Source organism: Camelina sativa, chromosome 20 (assembly GCF_030686135.1).
Source record: "Camelina sativa cultivar CO46 ecotype springtype chromosome 20, ASM3068613v1".
NCBI lineage: Eukaryota > Viridiplantae > Streptophyta > Magnoliopsida > Brassicales > Brassicaceae > Camelina > Camelina sativa.
This window is the reverse complement of record NC_141899.1, coordinates 11,397,920-11,425,015: the sequence shown is the minus strand read 5'-3', so window position 1 is coordinate 11,425,015 and position 27,096 is coordinate 11,397,920. Positions and strand designations below refer to the sequence as shown.

Genomic DNA, 27,096 nt, shown 5'->3' with positions numbered 1-27,096 from the left:
AGAATGTGGGAGCCATGAGCACGTGTGATTTGTAATTCAGAAACTCAAAAAGTCCAACACCTTGACATTATAGCTAACCAAGACGGAATAATCAACGAAGTGGAAAATATAGTGAGACAAAATTTAGCAAAAAAATAGTACTCCTACTAATTATGTGACTAGTAGTAAATTTTGATAGGCAGAAAATATAAAAGGTGCAAACAAGGTGATTAAGTCTGATTAGTTTACTCATCTCAAAATTAGCATATTCATTGAACCAAAGCCAGTAAGTTGTGTGATTGTGTAGACTTAAACCGAACCCAACAATACAAAAAGGCTCATACAAACCGTTACATGGTTTGGTTCAGAGAGATTTAAACCAGATTCTTCATCTTCTTTGGAAGTTTCAAGCTCTGTCTCGATTCCTCAGTCTTGTGTTTCCTCGTCGTTCATGTATTTCTCTTGCACAGCCGCAACTGTGAAGACTATATCGTTAAAGAAACAACTCTGGTTTAAACTAAACTCACAGCTACTGATTAGAGAAGCAATGGTTAAGAAATAAAAAATTTTATTAAAAAAGGATATCTGTTATAATCCCAATCAGTTTGACCAACTGCAATCTTGCTGTATTCAACCACACTTGCATCAATCCCGGAAAATATATATCCATTGCTCTTGTCAATGAGCTTTACCAGATTCCCAACACTTTCCTTATCCTGAAAACAAAAACAAAATAGTGATAAAATGCTTGCAGAGAGAGAGAGAGAGAGTGGTTCAGGGGAGATAAAATAGTGATAAGATGCTTGGAGAGAGAGAGAGAGAGAGAGAGTGGTGCAGGGGAGATCTTAAACCTGAATATCCAAGGTTGTAAAATTTACAAGACTGAAATCTTCAATGACGCTACACAGCTCTTTTGTTAGCTTTCTGCAATAAGACCATCGAACTCATCAGATATCGAGAGTGCATTTAAGCGGTAACTGATTGACCATTCCAACTTCCATGTATATTCAGAAGATGTTTTATATCAACCTGTACTTAGCAGAGCGAGGATCTTGACCAAGATGGTGCTCCAAGTATGATAAGTCTTGAACATCGGTATAGAAATCTAAATTAAAAGCTACATGACACCAGAGATGGTAGTTAGTGAGTCTATGTTATACTTTTGCATAATCGATGTTACGAGAAAAAAAAAGATACCTAGCTTCCCGTAGCTGCCAATCAGATCGATTTTAGACAAGACATTGACATGTGGGAGTTCCATATGAAGCATTGTGGATAAGGAGAGAAGCAATGCGCTTACATAGTTCCCGGGATCACTACATAGATGGGCATCAATTAGTTGCACAGCAGTTAACTGCAGAACAAACAAACAAACAAAAAAAAAATTCATCAGATTATATGTAGACTCTTCAGTAAGGTTCATTTAGCTAGTAAGGTAACAAGTATAGAACAGCTCATACTCTAAGGTTTAATGATTTTATCAGCTTCGTGAGAACATTCTTGGTACTGTTATGAATGAAGAATAACTCCACTTGGCCAGGAAAATCAAAGAGAATGTAATGGTCTGCAAATGTTTCAAAAACCTTTTCACTTTAACGAAGTGACATTACGTTAAAAACAAAAAAGGAGAGACTTATTGTGTTGCTAACCCTTGAGAAGAGGCTTTAATTTCGATTCCAGCCAGTCAATGTTTTTCTCCAAGTACTCCATACAATATACAAGACCTGTGTCATTAAAAAATTTGTTATTGAATTGACCAAAGATAAATAAAAATATTAAGACGAAAAGAAGAATCAAGATGGCAAAATTCACCTCCATTAGGACCAAGCGAGTGTTCCAGCATAACATCTTCTAACTTAATCAGGTCTTCGATATTCACAGCACACTCATAACTAAGATTAATGTCAAGAAACAACTCACACACCTAGAAAAAATTTCATGGCTACACGCCAATTTCAATCATATTTAATAATTTTGCATAAAGAAAAGGATACGGTAATGCATCGTTCGCAGGATCCAAATTAACAATAGCAACCTTCCTGCCGAAAACAAAGAAACTCAATGTTAAGAAGATATACTTCCGGAGAAGTCCTCACGAATCTGGAAAATCTCTCTTGCAAGACAAAGATGAGGGGCAACAACATTTCACATGTCTAAGCTAAAATTTCTGGAATTTGACACTCTTGTAAATTAAAGTTTGGAACTTTGTAAATTTCACAGAGCTAGAGACAGAAAACAAATGATACGATACAGCTACAAAAGTAAGCTTCTTTCTTCGATCCAAAAAGAGAAAAAAAGAAAGAATATGAAACCTGCCGATAAGAGGGAGGAACTGAGACATGCCATTGCAGTAAGTGGTCTTGCCTGATCCAGGAGGACCTATCACTACTTGTCCAAACACCATGGTCTTGGAGAAACAGAAGAAGAATGACACCAATCTGATTAGAACCAACCAGAAAAGAAAAAAGCACATTACTTTCAAAGCACAATGAATGAATACTCAGTAGAGAACAACAAAACCCTTCAAAACAAGGGTCTGTCTTTAATACTCTAATCACTGAGCTCGTAGCAGGCAACAAAAATTAGAAATCGGATAGGTCATCTGTTCAGTCGGAAACAGAGAACACACAATCCTGCCATTATTATCAAACCCAATTCCTAACCCTAGTTTATCATGAAACAAACACTTCACTGGAGAAAGAAAAGCAGAGAGCATTGATTCGAGAACATAACCATCATCTTAGACTCAACCGTATACAGAACAGAAAAAGAGAGAAGCTCGCCTGTGTAATTCGTCGGACGGTCGGAGTTAGAAGAGGCTCACCTCAGTCGCCTGTTTCGCCGGAGACTCGTCGAAGTAGGCTCGCTCGTCAACAATGGAGAGACTCGCAATCGGTATATTTAAACGTGGGTCTTCTAATGGTTATACTCGAACCGAACCGGAAAAATCATAATTAAAAAGAAGTAACCGATCGGGTTTAAGTGGTGTATCCGAATCCGAACCGAGAAGCGTAATTTTGGCCGGTTCGGTTCGGGTAATTTGCCTAGGGGGTTAAAATGTTAGAAAATATAATCTGTAGGTGACAATTAAAAAATGTAACAATAGAAAAGGGGTTATATACGAAACGTTTGCTCATAACCCTATAACTTCGTATTTTTAAACTCTGCTCAGATCGCAGCAAAGCCGACGTTGAACTTTCTCACCGCCGGAGCGCGTGATCCACACTCTCTGACGTTATCCGATTTAAGATTCTCCGATGGCGATTGTATACGCGGCTGTGGCGAGAGGTACGGTGGTATTAGCGGAATTCAGCGCCGTTACGGGAAACACAGGCGCCGTGGTGCGACGGATCCTCGAGAAGCTGTCGCCGGAGATCGCCGATGAAAGACTTTGTTTCTCACAAGACCGTTACATCTTCCATATTCTTAGATCCGATGGTCTTACCTTTCTCTGTATGGCCAATGATACCTTCGGAAGTAAGAATTTTCTCCCAATCGTTGGATATGTTTTGAGATTTATGGTTATCGAAATTTGCCATGGATTTGAAGTGTTTATTGTATATGATTCACGAGTTTTAAGGTCGTCTTCTCTGCGTAACTTATGTTTATGGTGTTGGTGATTGGATTTTGTAGGGAGGATTCCGTTTTCGTATTTGGAAGATATTCATATGAGGTTTATGAAAAACTATAGAAAAGTGGCGCATCAGGCTCCAGCTTATGCAATGAATGATGAATTCTCAAGGGTTTTGCATCAGCAGATGGAGTTCTTCTCTAGTAATCCTAGTGTTGATACTCTCAATCGTGTTAGAGGAGAAGTCAGTGAGGTATAATTCTTCTTTAGCTCACATGCTTCTCTATATCTGTCTTTGGTGGAAGTGTAGTCAGTTTGTTCCACGGTTCAAGGGCTCCTATATAACTATTATTTGATATCTCTGGTGGAAAAGGTTAGTTTTCTCATTGTTGTGTTTTCGGGTTTTACAGATTCGATCAGTCATGGTTGAGAACATTGAGAAAATAATGGAGAGAGGTGATAGGATTGAGCTTCTTGTTGATAAAACAGCAACAATGCAAGATAGTGCATTTCACTTCAGGAAACAATCTAAGCGCCTCCGTCGAGCTCTTTGGATGAAAAACGCTAAGCTCTTGTAAGGATCTCTGTCTCTTCTTGATTCTCTTGATTTTCTTTGGTTTTTGGTAGTTACTAGGTACACCAGTATACATTCTTTGTGTGTTTAACTCGCCTTTTTGCATCATAGTTTACTAGTATATTTCTTCACACATACATTAGTTCTTAGCTTGGGAGATTTCTCCTCGACAAAATACCAAAGTATTTGGAAAGAGTTCATATCCCTTATTATTGGCTGATAAAAGCTATACTGCCTTAGTTCCAACTTTGCATAGAGAAGTGTACTATGTATTGTTATTATGCTTTTCGTGTGTTCCAGATAATTATAATTTCTCATCTCTCGGTTTTAACTATCATTGTTTGTGTTCGACAGGGTACTGCTGACGTGCTTAATAGTTCTTGTGTTGTACATAATAATCGCATCTTTCTGTGGAGGCATTACTTTACCGTCGTGCAGATCTTAATCTCTAGCGGCCTTATCTAAGGTAACCTGAAACAGACCACTGTTTTTGTAAATCAAATCAGTCGCATCCTTTCAGTTTCCAGTCTTGGTTTTTGCAATGAAAATGAGAGTGAGTTTGAGGTTACATGTCATGGATGGTCCTCCTCGCTTATGTAACTCTTGTAAATGTCAAAATGATACAGAGGTTTTATTGAACACTTGCCTTGTCTTGTAGATTTTAGTCACTTGAGTGAGTTTGTTCCCTGTATTTCCAATACTCTTATCTGCTGTTTCTTTTATAATTCTTGCATTTGCAATAAACAATCACATATTCGTTATTTATATTGTTAAAATTGACTTTGAGTTTTCATCTTGGTTTACATTTCTGGATTTACAAATATTTGCTCCTTTCATCCCTGTCTCTGTTTTCATTAATTAAACCATATTAGTTGCTACTACATTTTTTTTCGCAAATTTGTCATAACTTGTTACGACTTATGTAAGCCGTCGCAAACTTAAGTTCTTATTAGGAACTTAGGAAAATATTATGTCGAAAACATGTTGCAAGGTTTGCAAGAATCTTGTAGTAACCAATTGGAGAAGATCATTAGAATTATGATTTACCACTAAAGCTAAAACAATCCAATCTAATTAAACCGTCATATTCACTTTTAAACTGAACTGAATAAGTTTCAGTTTAAACCAACCTTCTCTCTCGATGAAGACAGTACTAATAACATAACCAAACTACAGGAAAGGTAAATAAGCACATGTATGTATATCGCTCTATTAAATGGTGGTAGTTGGAAAGAAACACTTACATCCAAAAAAATTCAAGATTGAATGAAATAATCAGCTATATAGTAGCTGGATTGATAGACAATGCACATGCATCGGAACAAATGTATCCAATGTATGGATCACAAAGCTTTAAAATAATAGGCGCTGCGCATCTGGAGTGACAATTTGCACAGAACGGGCGAGAACTATGGTTGTTAGGAACCACTTCAACTTTAACTCTAATGTAGTTGATGATGCGTCCTGGCATGAGACGTGAAAAGTCTCCAAGTACACATTTGATATGTGCAGTGACCCCGCAATCAGAGCAAGTGTAGAACCACTTACTTGGATCTGTTTCCGCCTCGCAAATATCGCACCAATATTTCCCGTTTGCATTTTCGCCATAGCATAGGGAAAGAGGATGATCGTCGCAGCTATGTTTTACCACTTTTGGTAGATCAGTACAGTGTAAATCCAGATCAAAGTCACAAGTATCACAGCAAAGCAGATGATCATATATCTGTGTATAGCATGCATCACAACAGTGATTGTCCTTCTTTTCGTAATATAGAGGATGTTTGTGACCATCATGAATGACCGGTTCAGAACGTGAACCACAGCGGACATCTAAAACCCACCAATCAGAAACATACCTGAAACCAGTAGACTTCATTCTACAAGCCTTACAGCGGAAAACATCGTGGAATCTAAAATCTTTGCTAGCGAATGTACGTGGTGGTCTGGACCATAGTGTGAATGGTTTTGTGTTGAATACAAGTCGTTTCTTTTTTGGAAGATTAGCACACTTCTCATGGAGAATGAAACGACATTCCTCACAGTTATAGACCGGATCGGAATACACAGGAAGGACGCATGCTTCACAACGTGAGCCTTCGTCACGATTGATATTGTCCTTGTTGAGTCTTAGATTATGCTCTTCATGACTGAAATGCTTGATCAAGTTATCACTCACCACTTTGAAAGGTGCAATATCTTCGTTATCCTCAGGTGTCCCTTCGAGTTCTACTCCATCCCATACGTCTTTTCTTGTTGCACATAGTGAATGAGCAGCGTAGTTGGGGCAAATAGCGCAAGAATAAGCTCCATTGTATTGACTCATATCTTTTCGACAAATCCCGCATTTCGAATACCCAACGCCGAGATGATGAGTAAGAGAGATACGATGATCGTGACGGTTTATGTTTATGACACGTGGTAAGTCAATACAAGTTCGATGGACAACAAAGCCGCATTGAATACACATGTAAGGACTTCGATCACCTTGCATCCCGCAAGCATTACATTCAAATGAGATTTGTCTTGACAAGAGGACAAGTCGATGCTCGTGCGTCTTATGATGCTCGATAGCGAGAGGTGGTGGATCTTTTGTACAACACCGGCATATGGTGAAGTTGCATATCGAGCAACGATAAAGCACATTGTTTGGTCGATCTCCACATAGAAGACATGTCTTCTCGGCATCACTATCTAATGATTCGTATAGGATTAATTCGAGAGGATGTTGAGGATGAGAAGGATGATTTACCTCTTGGGAAAGATTGACACACTCGACATGAAAGCTGACTTTACATTCAAGACATGCATAAGAACATCCACCATTATAGCCCTTGCAAATTCCACATTGGCGCTGACCTGGCGTAGCCGGTTCTTTCAAGAAGACAACTGGATGATGATGAGACTTCGGATGCTCAATAGTAACCGGAAATGGATTTATCCCACATGTGAGATCCACGGCGAAATCGCATTTTGATGAACAACGGTAACCAAAAGCAAAAGAAGACTTGCCACATAGATTACATTTACATGGTTCTTGTAGAGAACGAGTGTGGAGTTTGAGAGGATGCTGAGGATGAGAAGGATGGTTGAGGATTTCTGATGCAGCCTCGGCACACTCTTTGTGAAAGAACCAACCAGTAGAGGAAGGCTCGTTGCAACGGTAGCCACCATAGATGTGACCTTTTACTTTGCAGCCTTTGCAATAACCTTTAACAAAACGAGACGAAATGGTCAAAGGATATTTGTGAGTTTGTAGTTTTATGGGTGCAGTTGGATCCATTTTTTTTGTGGTTTTGATCTTTCGTGATTCAAATGCTGTTTTTTTTTTTTTTTGGAGATCTCAAGGTGAGTACTCCATATACAAATGCATATTCGTAAAATATAACAAAGACTCGTCATGTATGAACACCATCATATGATTTGAGAATTCAACTAATATACTATAATATATATAGTTGAATTATTACATATTGATATTCCTAACTAGATACAACCTGCATTAAATTATCTTATCATCGTAAACAACCGATGAATATAATACTAACAAAAAAAATTAATTTCCTAAATTCAACATCTAACATGGTAACAGCTACGATATATAATTATTAGGTAGCAACTAGCAACCCGCACAATGTGCGGGATAAATCTATGCAGATAAAATTAGTGTTATGAGTAAAATTATTTTTAAGGGTTAGTGTTATGAGTTATTTTCAATGATCTAAAATTTGTTTTTGTAAAATAATATATATAACTCGTGAGAATATATTTAGATCAAACTATTATGTATCAGTAAATATATAATCTGTTTTTTTTTCAATCTATGCAAGATTTTTTATTTTGTTTAAATTTTTTTGGTGTAAGAATATGTTTTATCCATGAAATATAATACCAATGGTATTAAATAACTCATATAATAGTGATTATTGTGATAATTTTATTTTGGGAATTTGAAATATGTGAATAATAGTCAGTTTTTTAATAGGTGAATAAATTTCGGTTTTGAAAATGTTTTAGATCTAATATTGCTATAATAATTAAATAAGTTATAAAAATGATTAAAATATATTTTAAAATTGAAATGTTTGATTTTTTTAATTAATTGAAAAGGGATGTTACTTAATCATTCAAGTTAGCAATTATGTGTAAGTAATCATTAAAATGAAGGCAATAAATTCATTGGTGTTTCGAGCATTCTGGCGACGACACATCAGCTTTTTCCAGAGAATGCTTCTCTTTTTTAATATATAGAGGATAAATATTGAATCATTTCTTCATATTCCTTATTCTCGAGTCTTGAGATCTATATATATATATATATATATATATATATATATATATATATATATAAAACTTCCATGAGCAAATGAGTTTTAAATTTGACAAACTGTGCAACATAGTTTAGATATATGTGCTCACAAAACCTCAATTATACCTGCACAAAATAAATATGAGTTATAAGGGAGAGAAAAGTTACAGTTTGTGAAGGGTTCCTAGGAGAAGTGCAATCAGGCGATAATTTATGAGATATGAATGGAACTAGACAACATATTTACACAACAATATGTTTCCTTCACTCCGCAACAATCTACAAAGGTAATCGATCGATTGATTCGGAATGCGATTCTCGCCATAACTGAAAGTGCATCAGAGCTCTGAAGGTGACAGGAGCTTGCGAAGTGTCTCAGAGTGCTGATATGCTGACGTGGCAGATGGGCTGACGTGGAGAAAGATTATGGGATGCCGTGACAAGATACGTGAGAAGGAAGCAAGAAGAGATCGAGATATACTCAAAGATATTGAGAGTATATCTTCTTAGAAGAGATAAGGAAGGATATTTCTTAAGGATAAGGAATATTTCCTTTTAGTAGAGATTCACAAAGATCTAGGTTAGAGATCGTTTTGTGGGGGGTATAAAGTAACGAGGGCTAGCCGCAAAAAGAGCTAGCACTCGTGGGGAAAAGTTGTGAGATTTGTAAACCTTCAAACAATCGTAAAAAGGCTTTGAAGGTGAGTATGTTTATTTTACTCTTTTAGATCTACACAGGATGTTGTGTTAGATAAACAGGAGAGTAGGCTTAGGTTCACATCTTGTAACAAATGGAGGTTTTTATAAGATTGAATAAAAGCGTTTGCTTGGCGCGTTTCCAAGCGTTTGAGTTGATCTGTGTTCTCTATACCTTTACAATTGGTATCAGAGCAAGCACCTGATAAAAAGTTCTGATATCCTTTTTCAACAGGTGAGATCTTGCGACAAGGGTATGGAGAAATCACTGGATTTTGTTGCGGTTCAATCACCATTGAAACTCGATCCTGAGTGCTTTGGTTTTTGGAAAGTGTCAATCAAGCAGGCCATCTCAAGCATCGACATGGAAGCTTGGTTTGCGGTGGAAGATGGTTGGTCACATCCTACGGAAAAGGATGAGAAAGGAGAAATGGTTCCTAAGCACAGGAAGAAATGGACAGTCGAAGAAAAGGCAGTGTCCAAACATAACTCACATGCACTGTCAGTTATCTTCAAGTCTCTGCCTAGGGCTATCTTCTGCGGAGTCCAAACATAACTCACAGGCACTGTCAGTTATCTTCAAGTCTCTGCCTAGGGCTATCTTCAATCAAGTTCAAGGATGTGAAGCCGCCAAGGAAGCATGGGATATTCTGGTAGTCATGTTTGAAGGTACAAGCAGTGTCAAACGTACAAGGCTGGATAATCTTGCATCAGATTTTGAAAACCTTCACATGACTGAAACTGAGTCAGTCGCTGATTACAGCAGTCGACTGAGTGGTATTGCACATGAGGTTGTTGTTTTGGGTAAACGGTACAAGGACAAGAAGCTGGTCAAGAAATTTCTCAGGAGTCTGCCTGATAAGTTTCAACCACACAGGTCTGCTATAGATGTGTCGTTGAATTCTAATGAGCTCAAGTACAATCAAGTGGTTGGAATGATGCAGGCGTTTGAGATTCAGCTGAAGAAGAAAGAAAAGGTAAATGAGAAATCTTTTGCCCTTAAAGTCATAGAAGAACAGAAGCTTGCAGAGACTCAGGAAGTTGCAGATGAAGAAAAAGTGGGCTTGTTGGTGAAGAAGTATTTTCGCAAGATGGAAAGAGGTCAGCGAAAGAGAATACCATCGCTCATGAAATCCGATACTGATAAGAAGATCAGGAAGAGTGACAAGCAAGAACGTCAGTGTGCTGAATGTGAGGGTTTTGGACATTACAAGTCAGAGTGTCCAAACAACAAACGTAATAGTTCTCTACAATGCTATGGGTGCAAGGGTTATGGTCACACCAAGTTTAATTGTCCTTCACGAGAAAACAAGCAGAAGTCTTACATTACTTGGAGCGAAAGTGACTCAGATGAAGAAGTCAGCAAATGAGAGGTTCTTAACAACTTCCTTGCACTGCTGGGTGTCATTGAGGAAGACGAAGAAGATGATGTGGTGTTGGAAACCAAAGAGTTAGATGAGAAGGTGCAATCTGATTCAGATGGAGAGGAGGCTGATTTGTCAGTAGAAGATCAGATAGAGCTTCTCATCAAGACAGTGTTACAGAAGACTCAAGACAATACCTAGTTAACCTCTGAAAAAGATACGTTGCAACTTCATATTGCAATGATCACTAAAGAACTAAGTGAAGAAAAGGCCAAGACTCTGCGTCTCGAGAAGCAGTTAGAAGAACAGGTGAAGAATATCAGAATGATGAATAAGGGAACTAAAGATTTGGATACACTGCTTAGCACTGTAAGATCTAGCAATCTGAAGTGGGGTCTGGGTTATCAAGGAACAAACACTAACACAACCACGAAATTTGTCGAAGGTATGGGGTCTGAGCCCAAGCTGAAAGAGAAGAAATTTTCACCAACGACTAGAGTATATGATCAGGGTCCTGTGAAGCAGAATCCAAGAATCCCTAGGATGAGAGTGCACCCTGAGGTGGATACTAGACCGCCTTATGGGTCAAGTGGGTTTCTGCAGACGGTTCAAAGACCTGTTCAGCTCAGTAGAAGAAGAGGATATTGGTACTGTGGTCATCTAACACACTACAAAGCTCAGTGTTATCAGTTCCAAAATCGTGTGTCCAGGCTGGTTCAACAGGGTGAGTTCTATCCAGCTGTGAGAAGGAACACACATGGATATGTCAAGAAAGATGATCTCTACTGTCAGGTGGCATTCACAGCGGAAAAGACAGAGGTTGATCAGGCCAAGTGGTATTTCGACAGTGGATGCTCCAGGCATATGACTGGTGCCCTTGACAATCTATCTCATCTGGAAGATGTTGCTGGAGGAAGAGTTACTTTTGGTGATGGAGGAAAGGGGACAATCCGAGGAAAATGTACAACTAGTGGTGATTCTCAACCACATCTTAAGGATGTTTTCTTGGTCGAAGGGTTGAAGGCAAATATGATAAGTATTAGTCAGTTGTGTGATAAAGGTCTGGATGTCACATTCACCAAAAAGGGGTGCAAGGCTGTTGATCAACAAGGATCAGTGCGACTCAGAGGCAGAAGATCTGGTAACAACTGTTACATGTGGAAATCATCAATGCAGTGTTTTAACACAACTGCTGAGTTGGACACAGAGCTGTGGCATCAGAAACTTGGTCATCTTAATATTCACACAATGATGAAATTGGCTAATCAAGAGGTTGTGCGTGGGATTCCTAAACTGAAAGGTGATCCACATTTCATATGTGGTCCTTGCAACAAGGGCAAGCAAGTCAAGTTGTCTCATGGGCCAGTGGCAGACATTCGAACTAGCTATGCACTTCAGCTGGTTCATATGGATCTGATGGGTCCAATACAAGTTCAGAGCATTTTCGGAAGAAGGTTCATCTTTGTCATGGTTGACGATTTCACTCGTTACACCTGGGTGCGATTTCTGCATGAAAAATCGGATGCCCTCGAATGCTTTCGCATACTTGCCTTGCAGATTAAGAGTGAAAAATATTATATTCAAGCTATTCGGAGTGACCATGGAGGAGAGTTTCAGAATGACAAGTTTGATCAATTCTGCGGGTATCAGGGCATTGTTCATCAATACTCTGCTCCAAGAACACCAGAACAGAATGGTGTTGTCAAACGAAAGAACAGAACACTGCAAGAAATGGCACGAGCTATGCTGCATGGGAATCAAGTGCCTCATCGGCTCTGGGATGAAGCTGTCAACACTGCTTGTTACATCATCAGCCGTGTGTATGTCCGACCAGGGACCAGCAAGACTCCCTATGAGTTATGGAAAGGGAAGTCTCCAACAGTAAGCTACTTTCATGTGTTTGGCTGTCTATGCTACATTCTGAATGACAAGGATCAGTTGGGTAAGTTTGACTCAAAGAGTGATGAAGGGATCTTTCTTGGTTACTCAGGATACAACACTGCTTTCCATGTTTACAACAAGCGCACAAGATCAGTTCAGGAAACGCCTGAGCAAGGGTCTGACAATCATAATAACCATGCCAGCCCTGGGTTGTCAGCAGACGAGCTTACTCCATCTTCTCAAGTTCATCGGAATCACTCCTCAGGTGATGTTATCGGTGCGATTCAGGGGGGTAGAGTTACCAGAGAGAAACTGGTTGACTTTGCTCAACTGGCTGGAAAGAAACAGAAGGTTGTAGTTCCAGACACTGTCTCTCAGGACTCTGAGATCGTTCAATTTGCCTGCTTTGTTTCCACTATGGAACCAAAGAATCACAAGGAGGCTCTTCGGGATGAGTTCTGGGTCGCTGCTATGCAAGATGAGCTGGAACAATTCGAGCGCAGCAATGTGTGGGAACTCACTAAACGATCTGCTAATGTCAATGTAGTGGGAACAAAGTGGATCTTCAAGAATAAGAGTGATGCCAGTGGATGCATTGTGAGAAACAAAGCGAGACTTGTGGCTCAAGGTTACTCTCAAGTCGAAGGAGTTGACTTTGATGAGACTTTTGCTCCAGTAACAAGGTTAGAATCTATCAGGTTCATGTTTGGTATGTCATGTGCTCTCAAGTTCACATTACATCAGATGGATGTCAAAAGTGCATTTCTGAATGGCATTTTAAAAGAAGAGGTGTTTGTAGAACAACCAAAAGGCTTTGAGAATCCACAACACCCTGAGGATGTGTACCGGCTGAAGAAAGCGCTATATGGTCTCAAGCAGGCTCAAAGAGCATGGTATGAGAGATTGACTACGTTTCTTCTGGATCAAGGCTATGTTCGTGGAAGTGTAGACAAGACTCTGTTTGTCCTCAACAGTGACAATGCACTGATGTTTGTTCAGATCTATGTGGACGACATCATTTTTGGTTCTACTTGTCAACCTTTGGTGCAAAGGTTTGTGAAAAGCATGTCAGAGGAATTTGAGATGAGTATGGTGGGAGAGCTGAACTACTTTCTGGGTTTGCAAGTGGAACAATCAGCTGATGGAATCTTTGTGTCTCAAAGCACCTATGCTAAAGAATTGGTACATCGATTTGGTCTGGGGAAGAGTAAAGAAGCTAAAGTTCCCATGGGAGTCAATGACAAGCTCTCTAAAGATGAGGGAGGAGAGGATGTGGATGAACGGCTATACAGAGGTATGATTGGAAGCTTGCTCTATCTGACAGCTAGTAGGCCTGACATATGTCTGTCAGTAGGGATATGCGCACGGTACCAGGCCAAGCCCAAGATGTCCCACTTACTAGCAGTCAAGAAGATCATCAAATACGTCAAAGGGACAGTGAACTTTGGTATTGCCTTCACCAAGGATACCAATACCATTCTGAGCGGATACTGCGATGCTGATTGGGCAGGGTCTGTGGATGATCGACGAAGTACAAGTGGAGGATGCTTCTTTATAGGCAACAACCTGATATCATGGCACAACAAGAAGCAGAACAATGTCTCACTATCAACCGCTGAGGCTGAATACATTGCCTTGGGCAGCTGTTGTACACAGCTCATGTGGATGCGTCAAATGTCCTCCGACTATGGTATGGATTCTGATACTCTGTTGATTCATTGTGATAATTTGAGTGCAATAAACATCTCTAAGAATCCTGTCCAACACTCTAGAACAAAACACATAGATATTAGACACCACTTTGTTTGTGAACTAGTTGAGGCGAAACTGATTGAGATAGACCATGTGAGCACCGATTTTCAGCTGGCTGATTTGTTTACTAAGCCTTTGGACTTCAACAGATTCAAAAATCTGAGGAAGTCTATTGGTGTTTGTGAACTCTAACTTTTTCTCTGAGTTGTGTTGGTCTAAGGCAGGAACTGGAGCTAGGACAGATCATAGAAATCCTGGAGTATATAGAAGATCAACTTTCTGAAAAGATGTGGGAAATAGCTACCTGTCATGCCGGTATATCCATCCTGTTAAACGTTGTCATGATTTAAGGAGGTCAAAGAGCTGTGAAAAGACACGCACAATCATTCTAAGGTTCAATGACCGGGGGAATGATGAGTTCAGAATCAGTGACTGACACAATCAAATGATGTCACTGAAGCTCAAGATGCTGAAACAGTCATCATAAGGCTGTTTGGAGAATTAAAAGAAAAAAAAAATAAAAAAAAGGTGTGCTCTTCAAAGAGATGAACTCCAACTGCCTTAACATGTTGGGATGGACTGAAGGCTAAAGGCATGCCAGTGTGAAAGACTTACCCACATGCAACAGTCCTCTGATCTTCGACAATTCAAGAGGTTGTGATAGTTCCTAGTGAAGGTTCTGAACAAGTGGCATTTACGACAAAGGTCTGGTTAGTGTTCTGATTTTTGCACTGTTTGATAATAATAATAAAAAAAAATTAATGCTCATGTGTGTTTAATTCTCGATATGGGTCCCTCAGAATTTATCATTAGTGGCTGTGCGTATCTGTGTGTTTGATTCATGAATCTGCTAAATTGGGTTGTAAAAGAGGAAGAATGAGATTTACTAATGCACTGGTATTAATTGTGATTGAATGAATTAACGATTAAATGCAGTCAAATGAGGAAATAGATGCGGTGTACACTGATGTTTAATTGAGTGGTTTCAGGAAATCTTTAATGTTTTGGCCGAGTGTGTGCAGCCCATTGAGACTCACGGGTGTGTATAAAAAGGAGCGGCTAGGGTTTTGGCGTTTTCCTCATCACCTATGCGATTTCAATCCTGTGTCGATTAAACTTCTATTCAATCTCCTTCTTCTCTTGTCGATCAATCCTCTAAACATCATGAAGTCCATCTTTAGTGATTTCCACTATGATTCCAGTTCGGATGAGGAGCTCCACACTCCACCGTCTTCGTTGCCTCCGCCAACTCCACACATTCTGATCGATCCCGCGACAGCCATGGTGGTTTACCAGCCTCACGATGAGTCCGCCACTACAACTCCGACTCGGGTGGATCCGATTTCCTCGCCTTCTCATGGGAATCACGAGACATGCGACTCTTCGTCTTCTCCGCCGAGAGAGGTGACTTCTCGATTTCCGGTGGTAGATCTTACCGGTGGCCTGTACTTGCTCTGCCGTCTCTGGGAATCTCGTCGCGTCTACGGAAAAGACAACCGCCTGCTGATCTCGACAGTTGTGACTCCAAGCGACCATCTCTTCACAGAGATAAGGGCACTTCCACCGCATCTCGAGGAGCCTCGTCAAAGGACTTTGATGCCAAACGGTACATCTCCTCAGAAGCTGCACGACGGTATGGGTTCTTTGCCTCTCGAACGCTCGCTCTAGAGGTCTGTTACCCACTAGATGCTGCAGACAAGGCTAGGGAGTTCAAAGATAAAGCTGGGCTGCTTAAAACCGTTACTCAAATTGGCTCTTACGACTCGGAGGTGGTCTATGAATTCTGGGCGTATCTCCCAACGGTCAAGATTGAGGGGGAGTCTGTCGACGTGCTTGTTCGAGACTGGGTCTATGAGTTCTCTCCAAGCCAGATCAATGCCCTGTTTGGTCTGCAGTCTGTGGATGTGCGTGAACAGAGGTTGCAGATGGCTGCAATTCTGGAGGAGGATCTGGCTCTGTTCCTGATGAGATCATGGACGGCTCAACCGAACCACACGGACCTGAGGAGCAGCTTGCACCAGAGGAAGCACCGGAGGAACAGCTTGTACCAGCGGAAGCAGCAGAGGAAGCATTAACCGTTCCGGCGGGTCCTATAACAAGGTCACGGTCCAAGAGGTTCAACCAAGCCATCACTGGACTACTAAAGGAGCTGGACAAGAAGCTAGAAGACGTGACTCAAACCACTTGGACGTTGCTCACAGCGTAAGGTGTTCGGTAAAGGGTAAAGTGTTACTTTGGTGCTCTTTTTCCCTTGGTCAAGTTTTGTCCCATTGGGTTTTCTTGACAAGGTTTTTAATGAGGCCTAAGTAACATTTTCAAGCCCCCTTTACCAGCCCAATTCGTGGTCCAAGGTTCCCCACAAAGGCCTTGGCCCATTTTCTATCTCTTTCTCATTCAAACTTTGCATTTATTGCTTTTGTAATTTCCTAGACATCTTGCATGAGCTTGAACTTGAACTTGCAAGGTTGTCTAGGGTTTTCTGTCCTCTATCTCGTCCTCCCCTTCTCCTATTTTAAGACTATGTATCTCTCTTTTATTTCTCATCAAACATTTTAATCAAAAACTTCTTTTCTACTTGTTTGATCTGAGAAGTGTGTAATATCTTCTCAACTTGTTTTCTTCTTAGTGTGTCATATTTAAGTTGAATTCGAGCCTGAAGTCTAAGAGATTTCCATCTCTCTTGGAAGTTCATTTCAATCCCCTTTTCATCCGCTGCATCATTTCACCATTCCATCTCTATCGATCCGCTACATAAACCACCCATTCACCTTCCATTTGATCGATCTATTGCATCTTCAACCCATTCATCTTCATCATTCCGTCCATTCACCTTCAAGACCTTGCGAGTGTGTTCTTGGGAGCAGATTCCTCTTAGGAGTCTATCAGTTCCTCTCTGATGGCAAGGTCAAATCCTGCAAGCAGCTGGTGTCCACTGCGATCAAGAACCTGGTCATCATGGATCTGCATCGAATCTGCAGTAGCAACTGGTCTCCCACGGTGAACACGGATTACATCTCGACGAACAGGGCTCTGGTGATCTACATGATCATGCATGGGATTTCGTTCGACTTTGGACGGATGATCTATGATCAGATTGTTCAGTTGGGGTTACAAGCTCAGTCTGGCTTCCGGTTGCCGTTCCCCAGTCTCATCTATCAGTTGTTGACTGCTCAGCGACCTGTCGCGAGTCTGTCATCGAAAGTTGCAAAGAAGACCAAGGAGAAGAAGACTGCATCGGTCCCTGTTGAGCCAATTTCTCAAAGTGGTTCATCTGCAGAGCGGAAAGCCATCCGGTTGGCAATCAAGATCCTGAAAGATGCCTTGGAAGCTGGTAAGTAGTTTCTTGCCTTGGTGTTCGTTTGAAATTCTGGTTTTATTCTGTTAGTATTTTTGACTAAACTGTGCCAAACAAGCAGGCAGAGCTGTGCCGAGGTCAATGGTGGCCAGAGGCGGAAAAATTAGACTTATTCCAATGCGCAAAACAAAAATGCATTCTTACAATAATAACATAAAAATGTTTACCAAGTTAATATTTTCACATGGTAAAAGTAAATAAAATATTAAAAAAACAGTTCTGAAAGGTAATTTTTCTCTCTTTCCCATAATTATTAACCAAAATTTTAAAACCAATTTCTATTACTAATTTCCTTCTGATAGATAATATATTAAATAAAGTAAGAGATTGTTTTAGGCTAATTTATATTGCTTTTTTTTTTGTAGACATTTTATAATGCTTGTTTTGTTTGCTTTTGTGTTCTTTTAACATTTTTCTATGTTAGTTGCTTATTAGGCTAAGGATATCTGTAAATATATTTTACCTAGATTTAATCTTATGAATCTTAGGAAACTAGCTTTATACACACAAGACTTTACAACTTATTTCAGTTTCTTTATTCTTATTGCTATTTATACTGAGATAAACGTAAAGGATATGCAGTGTAGTTATTATATACTGAGCCTAGATTTAATGAAAGGTATCTTGTAGAAAATTTGTAGAAAATATGCCTCTAAGTGTTTCTCAAAAATCTGATGCCGTAGGCGAAGGTTTCTAAATTATAGCTTGAGGCACGGCTCTGCAAGCAGAGGGAGATGAGTCTGATTCAGAGGCCTGAGGGGGAGATTAATCTATGAGGGAGCAGTTGTTTTTGTTGCTAGTCGTTTTCTTTGTTACTCCTATTTGTTTTCCCCTTATTAAAACTTGAGACTTGTTTCGTTTAAGTTTTGAACAATTTATTTTAACAAGTCCCTATCAGTTAACCGTCTTGTGTTGAGTGCTGGAATATTTTGCTAGTACGGTTGTGTTTTTGCCTTGGCTGTGTGTCTGTGTGTTTTCAGGTTTGATGCTGTGGTTGCTTGTGTGGCAAGATTCAGTCAAAAAGGGAGAGATTGAAAGTGCATCAGAGCTCTGAAGGTGACAGGAGCTTGCGAAGTGTCTCAGAGTGCTGATATGCTGACGTGGCAGATGGGCTGACGTGGAGAAAGATTATGGGATGCCATGACAAGATACGTGAGAAGGAAGCAAGAAGAGATCGAGATATACTCGAAGATATTGAGAGTATATCTTCTTAGAAGAGATAAGGAAGGATATTTTTTAGGGATAAGGAATATTTCCTTTTAGTAGAGATTCACAAAGATCTAGGTTAGAGATCGTTTTGTGGGGGGGGGGGGGGTATAAAGTAACGAGGGCTAGCCGCAAAAAGAGCTAGCACTCGTGGGGAACAGTTGTGAGATTTGTAAACCTTCAAGCAATCGTAAAAAGGCTTTGAAGGTGAGTGTGTTTATTTTACTCTTTTAGATCTACACAGGGTATTGTGTTAGATAAACAGGAGAGTAGGCTTAGGTTCACATCTTGTAACAAACAGAAGTTTTTATAAGATTGAATAAAAGCGTTTGCTTGGCACGTTTCCAAGCGTTTGAGTTGATCTGTGTTCTCTATACCTTTACAATAACAACGGCACAACTTAGGGTGATTTAATGATGATTAACAAAGAAACTTGCTGCTTGGGATAGCAGAAAAGGCACAAGTAGTAAAAACAGTAACGGTTGAGCTTTTTTCTGACAAAGCGTTATGACTGTATGTTGCACAATTATTTTTTAAATACTTAAGTCTAATTTATCATATGATTTTTTGTTTATTTTAATCTGGCATTTTAATCAATCACATAGCAGTAGCACCATAACAAAAGATAATCCAAAAATTTACAATTTTAAAACCTAAAAACCTGAATCATACCCTTCGTTTTGTAAATTATTAAATATCTACATAAAAATAATATGGAAATAATGTCAATTTTTGCAAATTAAACATCTACTTACAGTAAAAAAAAAATACACATGTTATCAAAAAGATCTTTACTTCCTTTAACACAATTAAATTATAAAAAATGATACCAAAAAAATATCCATCTACTCTAATTAATCAATAGCATTATTGTTGTAATTTTCATATTCCTCTTTGCCATCTACTCTAATTAATCAATAGCATTATTGTTGTACCCACGATTGCTCATCTCGGATAACGGACAAAGGTCCAAACCAAACACACAAGATGGGCCAAGGGCATAGTACGGATCGTCCCACTAAGCCCGATGGAAGGTTGGAACGTAGTGAAGCATCCCTCGAATCAGTTCGCAGTTCGGACTCGGTCAAAGATTCCCACAATTAATCGAAGTGATTATGGTGCGAGATTTACGTAGAAAATTTATTAGGCATTGATTGTAATGAACTGATATAAATATGTAAGGAGAGCCATTGTATGGGGGATCGAAAATTTTCTCTTGCGAAATAATATACACACTTTTTCTTAGCACTTTATCTCTAAATTTAGTTCGAAACTATAACGGTGGTGGGTTCCTCCGTTCAGAAACACTTCGGAAGAAGCATTTCGGTTTTAGTTCTCACAATTATGTGGGTTAAATTTTACTCAAATTAATAAAAAAACATACATTTTATTTTATTTTTATCGGATGGCCCCAAGGAACATTAAAAACATACACATAAAGGGGTGCAATTGTATGTTTGGTAACTTTCATTTGTTCTACCAAAACTAATTTGTATGTTTTTTTTGCTTTGATCGTCTTCAAATTATTAAAGAAGTTCAGGAGAAAAATAAAACAAATGCAAACCAAAACAAAGAAAATATTAAACCAAATCCCAAGAAGGCTTCACACTCCTTTACGCTGCTGACGTTCTTTATCTATTCGGTCGTAGAGCCAAGCCGAACCTCCCAAAACTAAATAAAAGGTTAATCAACCATCTCTTGTAACACTACCGCTATCTCCCTAGCCAACCCATTAGCTTTTGGCGCTGAAAGATGAAAAGAACCCAAATTTATGGGAATGAATTTATTTCGTTATTTATTATACTATTTAAATTTGGAATATTGTAATTTAAAGTATTTTAATTTGGGTTTTATCTATGTAAACAATAGAGATACTAATCAAATGTGATCTTAACAAATGTGTGTAATCTTTAGAGTGATGGATCCATTTTTGTGGTTTGATCTTTCGTGATCCAAATGCTGTATGTTTTTTTGGAGAGATCTCAAGAAACAATTTAAGTGCCTGCGTCGAGCTCTTTTGATGAACAACGCTAAGCTCTTGTAAGGATCTCTGTCTCTTCTTGATTCTCTTGATTTTCTTTGGTTTTTGGTAGTTACTTGATACACCTGGTTTTATTCTGTTGGTATTTTTGACTAAACTGTGCCAAACAAGCAGGCAGAGCCGTGCCGAGGTCAATGGTGGCCAGAGGCGGAAAAATTAAACTTATTCCAATGCGCAAAACAAAAATGCATTCTTACAATAATAACATAAAAATGTTTACCAAGTTAATATTTTCACATGGTAAAAGTAAATAAAATATTTAAAAAATAGTTCTGAAAGGTAATTTTTCTCTCTTTCCCATAATTATTATCCAAAATTTTAAAACCAATTTCTATTACTAATTTCCTTCTGATAGATAATATATTAAATAAAGTAAGAGATTGTTTTAGGCTAATTTATATTGCTTTTTTTTTGTAGACATTTTATAATGCTTGTTTTGTTTGCTTTTGTGTTCTTTTAACATTTTTCTATGTTAGTTGCTTATTAGGCTAAGGATATCTGTAAATATATTTTACCTAGATTTAATCTTATGAATCTTAGGAAACTAGCTTTATACACACAAGACTTTACAACTTATTTCAGTTTCTTTATTCTTATTGCTATTTATACTGGGATAAACGTAAAGGATATGCAGTGTAGTTATTATATACTGAGCCTAGATTTAATGAAAGGTATCTTGTAGAAAATTTGTAGAAAATATGCCTCTAAGTGTTTCTCAAAAATCTGATGCCGTAGGCGAAGGTTTCTAAATTATAGCTTGAGGCACGGCTCTGCAAGCAGGGGGAGATGAGTCTGATTTAGAGGCCTGAGGGGGAGATTAATCTATGGGGGAGTAGTTGTTTTTGTTGCTAGTCGTTTTCTTTGTTACTCCTATTTGTTTTCCCCCTGTTAAAACTTGAGACTTGTTTCGTTTAAGTTTTGAACAATTTATTTTAACAAGTCCCTATCAGTTAATCGTCTTGTGTTGAGTGCTGGAATATTTTGCTAGTACGGTTGTGTTTTTGCCTTGGCTGTGTGTCTGTGTGTTTTCAGGTTTGATGCTGTGGTTGCTTGTGTGGCAAGATTCAGTCAAAAAGGGAGAGATTGAAAGTGCATCAGAGCTCTGAAGGTGACAGGAGCTTGCGAAGTGTCTCAGAGTGCTGATATGCTGACGTGGCAGATGGGCTGACGTGGAGAAAGATTATGGGATGCCGTGACAAGATACGTGAGAAGGAAGCAAGAAGAGATCGAGATATACTCGAAGATATTGAGAGTATATCTTCTTAGAAGAGATAAGGAAGGATATTTTTTAGGGATAAGGAATATTTCCTTTTAGTAGAGATTCACAAAGATCTAGGTTAGAGATCGTTTTTGGGGGGGGGGGGGGGTATAAAGTAACGAGGGCTAGCCGCAAAAAGAGCTAGCACTCGTGGGGAACAGTTGTGAGATTTGTAAACCTTCAAGCAATCGTAAAAAGGCTTTGAAGGTGAGTGTGTTTATTTTACTCTTTTAAATCTACACAGGGTATTGTGTTAGATAAACAGGAGAGTAGGCTTAGGTTCACATCTTGTAACAAACAGAAGTTTTTATAAGATTGAATAAAAGCGTTTGCTTGGCACGTTTCCAAGTGTTTGAGTTGATCTGTGTTCTCTATACTTTTACAATAACAACGGCACAACTTAGGGTGATTTAATGATGATTAACAAAGAAACTTGCTGCTTGGGATAGCAGAAAAGGCACAAGTAGTAAAAACAGTAACGGTTGAGCTTTTTTCTGACAAAGCGTTATGACTGTATGTTGCACAATTATTTTTTTAAATACTTAAGTCTAATTTATCATATGATTTTTTGTTTATTTTAATCTGGCATTTTAATCAATCACATAGCAGTAGCACCATAACAAAAGATAATCCAAAAATTTACAATTTTAAAACCTAAAAACCTGAATCATACCCTTCGTTTTGTAAATTATTAAATATCTACATAAAAAATAATATGGAAATAATGTCAATTTTTGCAAATTAAACATCTACTTACAGTAAAAAAAAAATACACATGTTATCAAAAAGATCTTTACTTCCTTTAACACAATTAAATTATAAAAAATGATACCAAAAAATATCCATCTACTCTAATTAATCAATAGCATTATTGTTGTAATTTTCATATTCCTCTTTGCCATCTACTCTAATTAATCAATAGCATTATTGTTGTACCCACGATTGCTCATCGGATAACGGACAAAGGTCCAAACCAAACACACAAGATGGGCCAAGGGCATAGTACGGATCGTCCCACTAAGCCCGATGGAAGGTTGGAACGTAGTGAAGCATCCCTCGAATCAGTTCGCAGTTCGGACTCGGTCAAAGATTCCCACAATTAATCGAAGTGATTATGGTGCGAGATTTACGTAGAAAATTTATTAGGCATTGATTGTAATGAACTGATATAAATATGTAAGGAGAGCCATTGTATGGGGGATCGAAAATTTTCTCTTGCGAAATAATATACACACTTTTTCTTAGCACTTTATCTCTAAATTTAGTTCGAAACTATAACGGTGGTGGGTTCCTCCGTTCAGAAACACTTCGGAAGAAGCATTTCGGTTTTAGTTCTCACAATTATGTGGGTTAAATTTTACTCAAATTAATAAAAAAACATACATTTTATTTTATTTTTATCGGATGGCCCCAAGGAACATTAAAAACATACACATAAAGGGGTGCAATTGTATGTTTGGTAACTTTCATTTGTTCTACCAAAACTAATTTGTATGTTTTTTTTGCTTTGATCGTCTTCAAATTATTAAAGAAGTTCAGGAGAAAAGTAAAACAAATGCAAACCAAAACAAAGAAAATATTAAACCAAATCCCAAGAAGGCTTCACACTCCTTTACGCTGCTGACGTTCTTTATCTATTCGGTCGTAGAGCCAAGCCGAACCTCCAAAACTAAATAAAAGGTTAATCGACCATCTCTTGTAACACTACCGCTATCTCCCTAGCCAACCCATTAGCTTTTGGCGCTGAAAGATGAAAAGAAACCAAATTTATGGGAATGAATTTATTTCGTTATTTATTATACTATTTAAATTTGGAATATTGTAATTTAAAGTATTTTAATTTGGGTTTTATCTATGTAAACAATAGAGATACTAATCAAATGTGATCTTCACAAATGTGTGTAATCTTTAGAGTGATGGATCCATTTTTGTGGTTTGATCTTTCGTGATTCAAATGCTGTATGTTTTTTTGGAGAGATCTCAAGAAACAATTTAAGCGCCTCCGTCGAGCTCTTTTGATGAACAACGCTAAGCTCTTGTAAGGATCTCTGTCTCTTCTTGATTCTCTTGATTTTCTTTGGTTTTTGGTAGTTACTTGATACACCTGTATACATCTATACTATTAAAAGGAAAGCATTTTTAATAAGTAGACATAGATTAAGAAATTATTACATGAAATGCCACTGAAAACTGAATAGGGATAAATATAAATATGGAGCCCAACAGATTGATATTGATAGTACCCAAACAGATTGAAATTAATAGTATTACCCAAACCAAAATAAAATGATATAACCCTTCCAAATCAGGTGCAATTAAGATGGATTCTAAATCCGTTTCCAAACCGATCCAGTCTAATAATAACAATTACCTAATATTTATGAAAATTAAATTTATTACCATAAAAACCGGTCATTTAAATTCGGAATTACATATATGTAAACATATTTAACTTGGTAATATATTTAGATATATTTCTGGAAACAACAATTTATTATATTAGTAATTGAATTGGTCAAACCTAATTTGATATTATAAATGACGTGGTTAATTAAAGAAAGTAAATATAGGATTATCAAAAATGAAAATATATAACATTAGATTTTCAAATTTCTTTAAAAACTTAACAATATTTTTTTATGAAAATAAAGCAATAACTAATAATAAGAAAATAAATAATGAAACAACTAAAAAAGGAGTATGCTCTTTTATATTGATTTCAAACTGATTAATAAAAAGAAAATATTTAAATTATAGGTAATATATATATATATATATATATCCAAAAATTATTATTTTAAAACTTATGAAAGTATTTTAATGTTCTTAAATAACAAAGCTACTAAATTTAAATTTTGTCTAAAATCTATTTTTAGAAAAAGTATTATTTTTAATTAAAATAAATAACGATTAATAGTATAAATTAAAATCTATAATAAAATTGCATCGATTATGGTGTGAATTAATTGAAGATAATTGAAGTAATTAGTGATTTTAGTCATGAAACAAATATTCAAACAAAATATGGGCGATATGATGGCAAATTTTGTGGAAACTATTAACGTACAATTAGAAAATTTAAGCAATATATTTGGCAAACAATATCTTAATAATAAATGAAAAATCTTAAACAGATATTGGACTTTTTCTATAACATTTTCCTATATATAAGGAAATATTTTTGTTTAAGTCTAGAATATATTTTTTCGTTTTTCAATTTTAATAGCACATATCTTTTTTTGTTCTTTTTGCTAATTGAAGATCTAATTTGAGTTTTATATTCTTGATTTTAGGTTCGAATAGAGCATGAAAATGGTTGTTTCTCCACCTTGTGTGTCACTGTTTCTTCAAACCAATGGTACTTTGATCTATTTATTCTTCTTTATTTTTTATGATACACCCTTTGATTGAAAATGTTTAAATATCAAGTTCTTATTAAATACTAATCAGGATATGGATAAGAGAAGAAAGAGCAGTTGATAGAACATGGATCCTCAAATCGAGTAATCGAGCTAGATGGTATGAAGCAGACTATGTCATTCTGACTTTTTCATTTTGTTTAAAGGTTAGATTTTCAAATTTATTTTAAAATTTAATCATATTTTTTTATGAAAATGAAACAATAATTAATAATAAGAAAATAACTAATGAAACAACTATAAAAGGAATATGCTCTTTTGTATTGATTTCAAACTGATTAATAAGAATATATTTAAATTATAGGTAATATATATATATATATATATATATATATATATCCAGAAATTATTATTTTAAAACTTATGAAAATATCTTAATGTTCTTAAATAACAGAGCTACTAAATTCTAATTTTGTCTAAAATCTATTTTTATAAAAATATTATATTTAATTAAAATAAATAACGATTAATAGTATAATTTAAAATCTATAATAAAATTTCATCTATTATGGTTTGAATTAATTGTACTAAAGATTATCTTTTATGTATTATTAATTTGTGCGTGTTTTTTTTGAAGATGGCAAACTTTGGTTTGATATTTTGGACTCGGGAATCAAACACATTAATAATTTTATTGTTTGGTATTTAAATTATCTAATAATTAGGGTGTGTTTATGCAGAGTTTTAACCATGGAGAATGTTGGATCACACAAGAAACAAGTACAAAACCATATTACCAGGGAGTAGTACAATTAAGAGACTTTAATTGTGACGTGAAGACTATACTACTTGTGATTGATTTTATTGTGTTTAGACTTTTAAATGGAAAAACATGTAATCGTATTAAGGAGCAAGTGTATACATCCACACATATTAAACTATTTGAAATAGACTTATTGTATATCAACAATTTCATACCCAATATTTACGAAAATTATATTTAAGAAGTTTCCATAACTATTTCTATTAACAACAACATAACTATATGTTCAGAGCCTTGCCATAGTTAGGAAAAAAGAAACATTCGTTTAGAGCATCAAATTTTGGGGAAAAAATTAGGAGCATATATTATTTAGACTTTAGTCCTAAATCCTAATAGAGTTATGTTTATATGACACTTAATGGTTATGCTAAAATAATGTGTTAATAATATAGATAAATACGAAAAAAATATTGGGCTTCGATATGGGTTTAATTAAGTAATTAGAAAACAATTACTTCAACAATTAAGGTTTTTAAAAAAGTTAATAAATATTTAGGGTAAGCAAAGAAATATATATCGCTTTCTCCTCTTTTCTGAACAGAACTCAGTAAACAAAGTTTTGTTTCGACATGTCTCTCACTAAATCAATTGTATATATATTAAAGTAAAATTATTCAAGTTTTTAACTTTTTAACACTATTTATTCTATTTTCCTAAATAGTTACATCCAAATTATTTTTATATTTGTAAGTGATTGTTGTTGTTTGGAGAAAACTGGTTAGAAAGTTGATTTTGAAAGTTTAGTTAACGAATTAGTGGAAAAAGAAAGAAAAATGCTTTAGAACTAATCTTTTGTTGGTTTGTATAGTTATATTGTTTTTGTTTTCGTTCAGCGACAACGGTATTTGTTTTTGTAGAATTTTATTTATTTATTGAATTGGGGTATTTTTTAAGTCGGATATATTTTCGTCTTCTCACAACTCTGTATGTG

The 27,096-nt window shown here is 36.9% G+C and overlaps 3 protein-coding genes and 1 long non-coding RNA gene across 5 annotated transcripts; 2 read left to right on the top strand and 2 right to left on the bottom strand.

The window, feature by feature from the left end:
* Nucleotides 1-206: 206 nt before the first annotated feature.
* LOC104770569 (GPN-loop GTPase QQT1) lies at nt 207-2,876 on the bottom strand. 2 transcript variants are annotated; one of them, XM_010495016.3, is made up of 11 exons: nt 2,763-2,876; nt 2,292-2,417; nt 1,974-2,018; nt 1,792-1,871; nt 1,629-1,703; nt 1,440-1,543; nt 1,177-1,333; nt 1,009-1,096; nt 831-903; nt 565-695; nt 207-457 (listed from the first exon to the last, which is right to left on the bottom strand). In XM_010495016.3, exons 2-11 carry the CDS (start codon nt 2,381-2,383, stop codon nt 406-408), a joined length of 897 nt encoding a protein of 298 aa, XP_010493318.1. In that variant the 5' UTR covers nt 2,384-2,417; nt 2,763-2,876; the 3' UTR covers nt 207-405. The 2 variants fall into 2 exon arrangements, with proteins under 2 accessions (XP_010493318.1, XP_010493319.1); XM_010495017.3 differs by having other exon boundaries at nt 2,804-2,861.
* A 185-nt stretch (nt 2,877-3,061) lies between these two features.
* Nucleotides 3,062-4,915, top strand: LOC104770568 (vesicle-associated membrane protein 714). Its single transcript, XM_010495015.3, has 4 exons — nt 3,062-3,456; nt 3,613-3,803; nt 3,961-4,124; nt 4,479-4,915. Exons 1-4 carry the CDS (start codon nt 3,237-3,239, stop codon nt 4,567-4,569), a joined length of 666 nt encoding a protein of 221 aa, XP_010493317.1. The 5' UTR covers nt 3,062-3,236; the 3' UTR covers nt 4,570-4,915.
* A 395-nt stretch (nt 4,916-5,310) lies between these two features.
* Nucleotides 5,311-7,520, bottom strand: LOC104770567 (uncharacterized). Its single transcript, XM_010495014.3, has one exon. The coding sequence runs from the start codon at nt 7,402-7,404 to the stop codon at nt 5,404-5,406; it is 2,001 nt and encodes a 666-aa protein (XP_010493316.1). The 5' UTR covers nt 7,405-7,520; the 3' UTR covers nt 5,311-5,403.
* Nucleotides 7,521-24,840: 17,320 nt separating this feature from the next.
* On the top strand, nt 24,841-26,359 carry LOC147918721 (uncharacterized). The gene is made up of 3 exons (XR_015592699.1): nt 24,841-25,341; nt 25,434-25,548; nt 26,083-26,359. It is a non-coding gene; the product is annotated as an uncharacterized LOC147918721 (long non-coding RNA).
* Nucleotides 26,360-27,096: the final 737 nt, after the last annotated feature.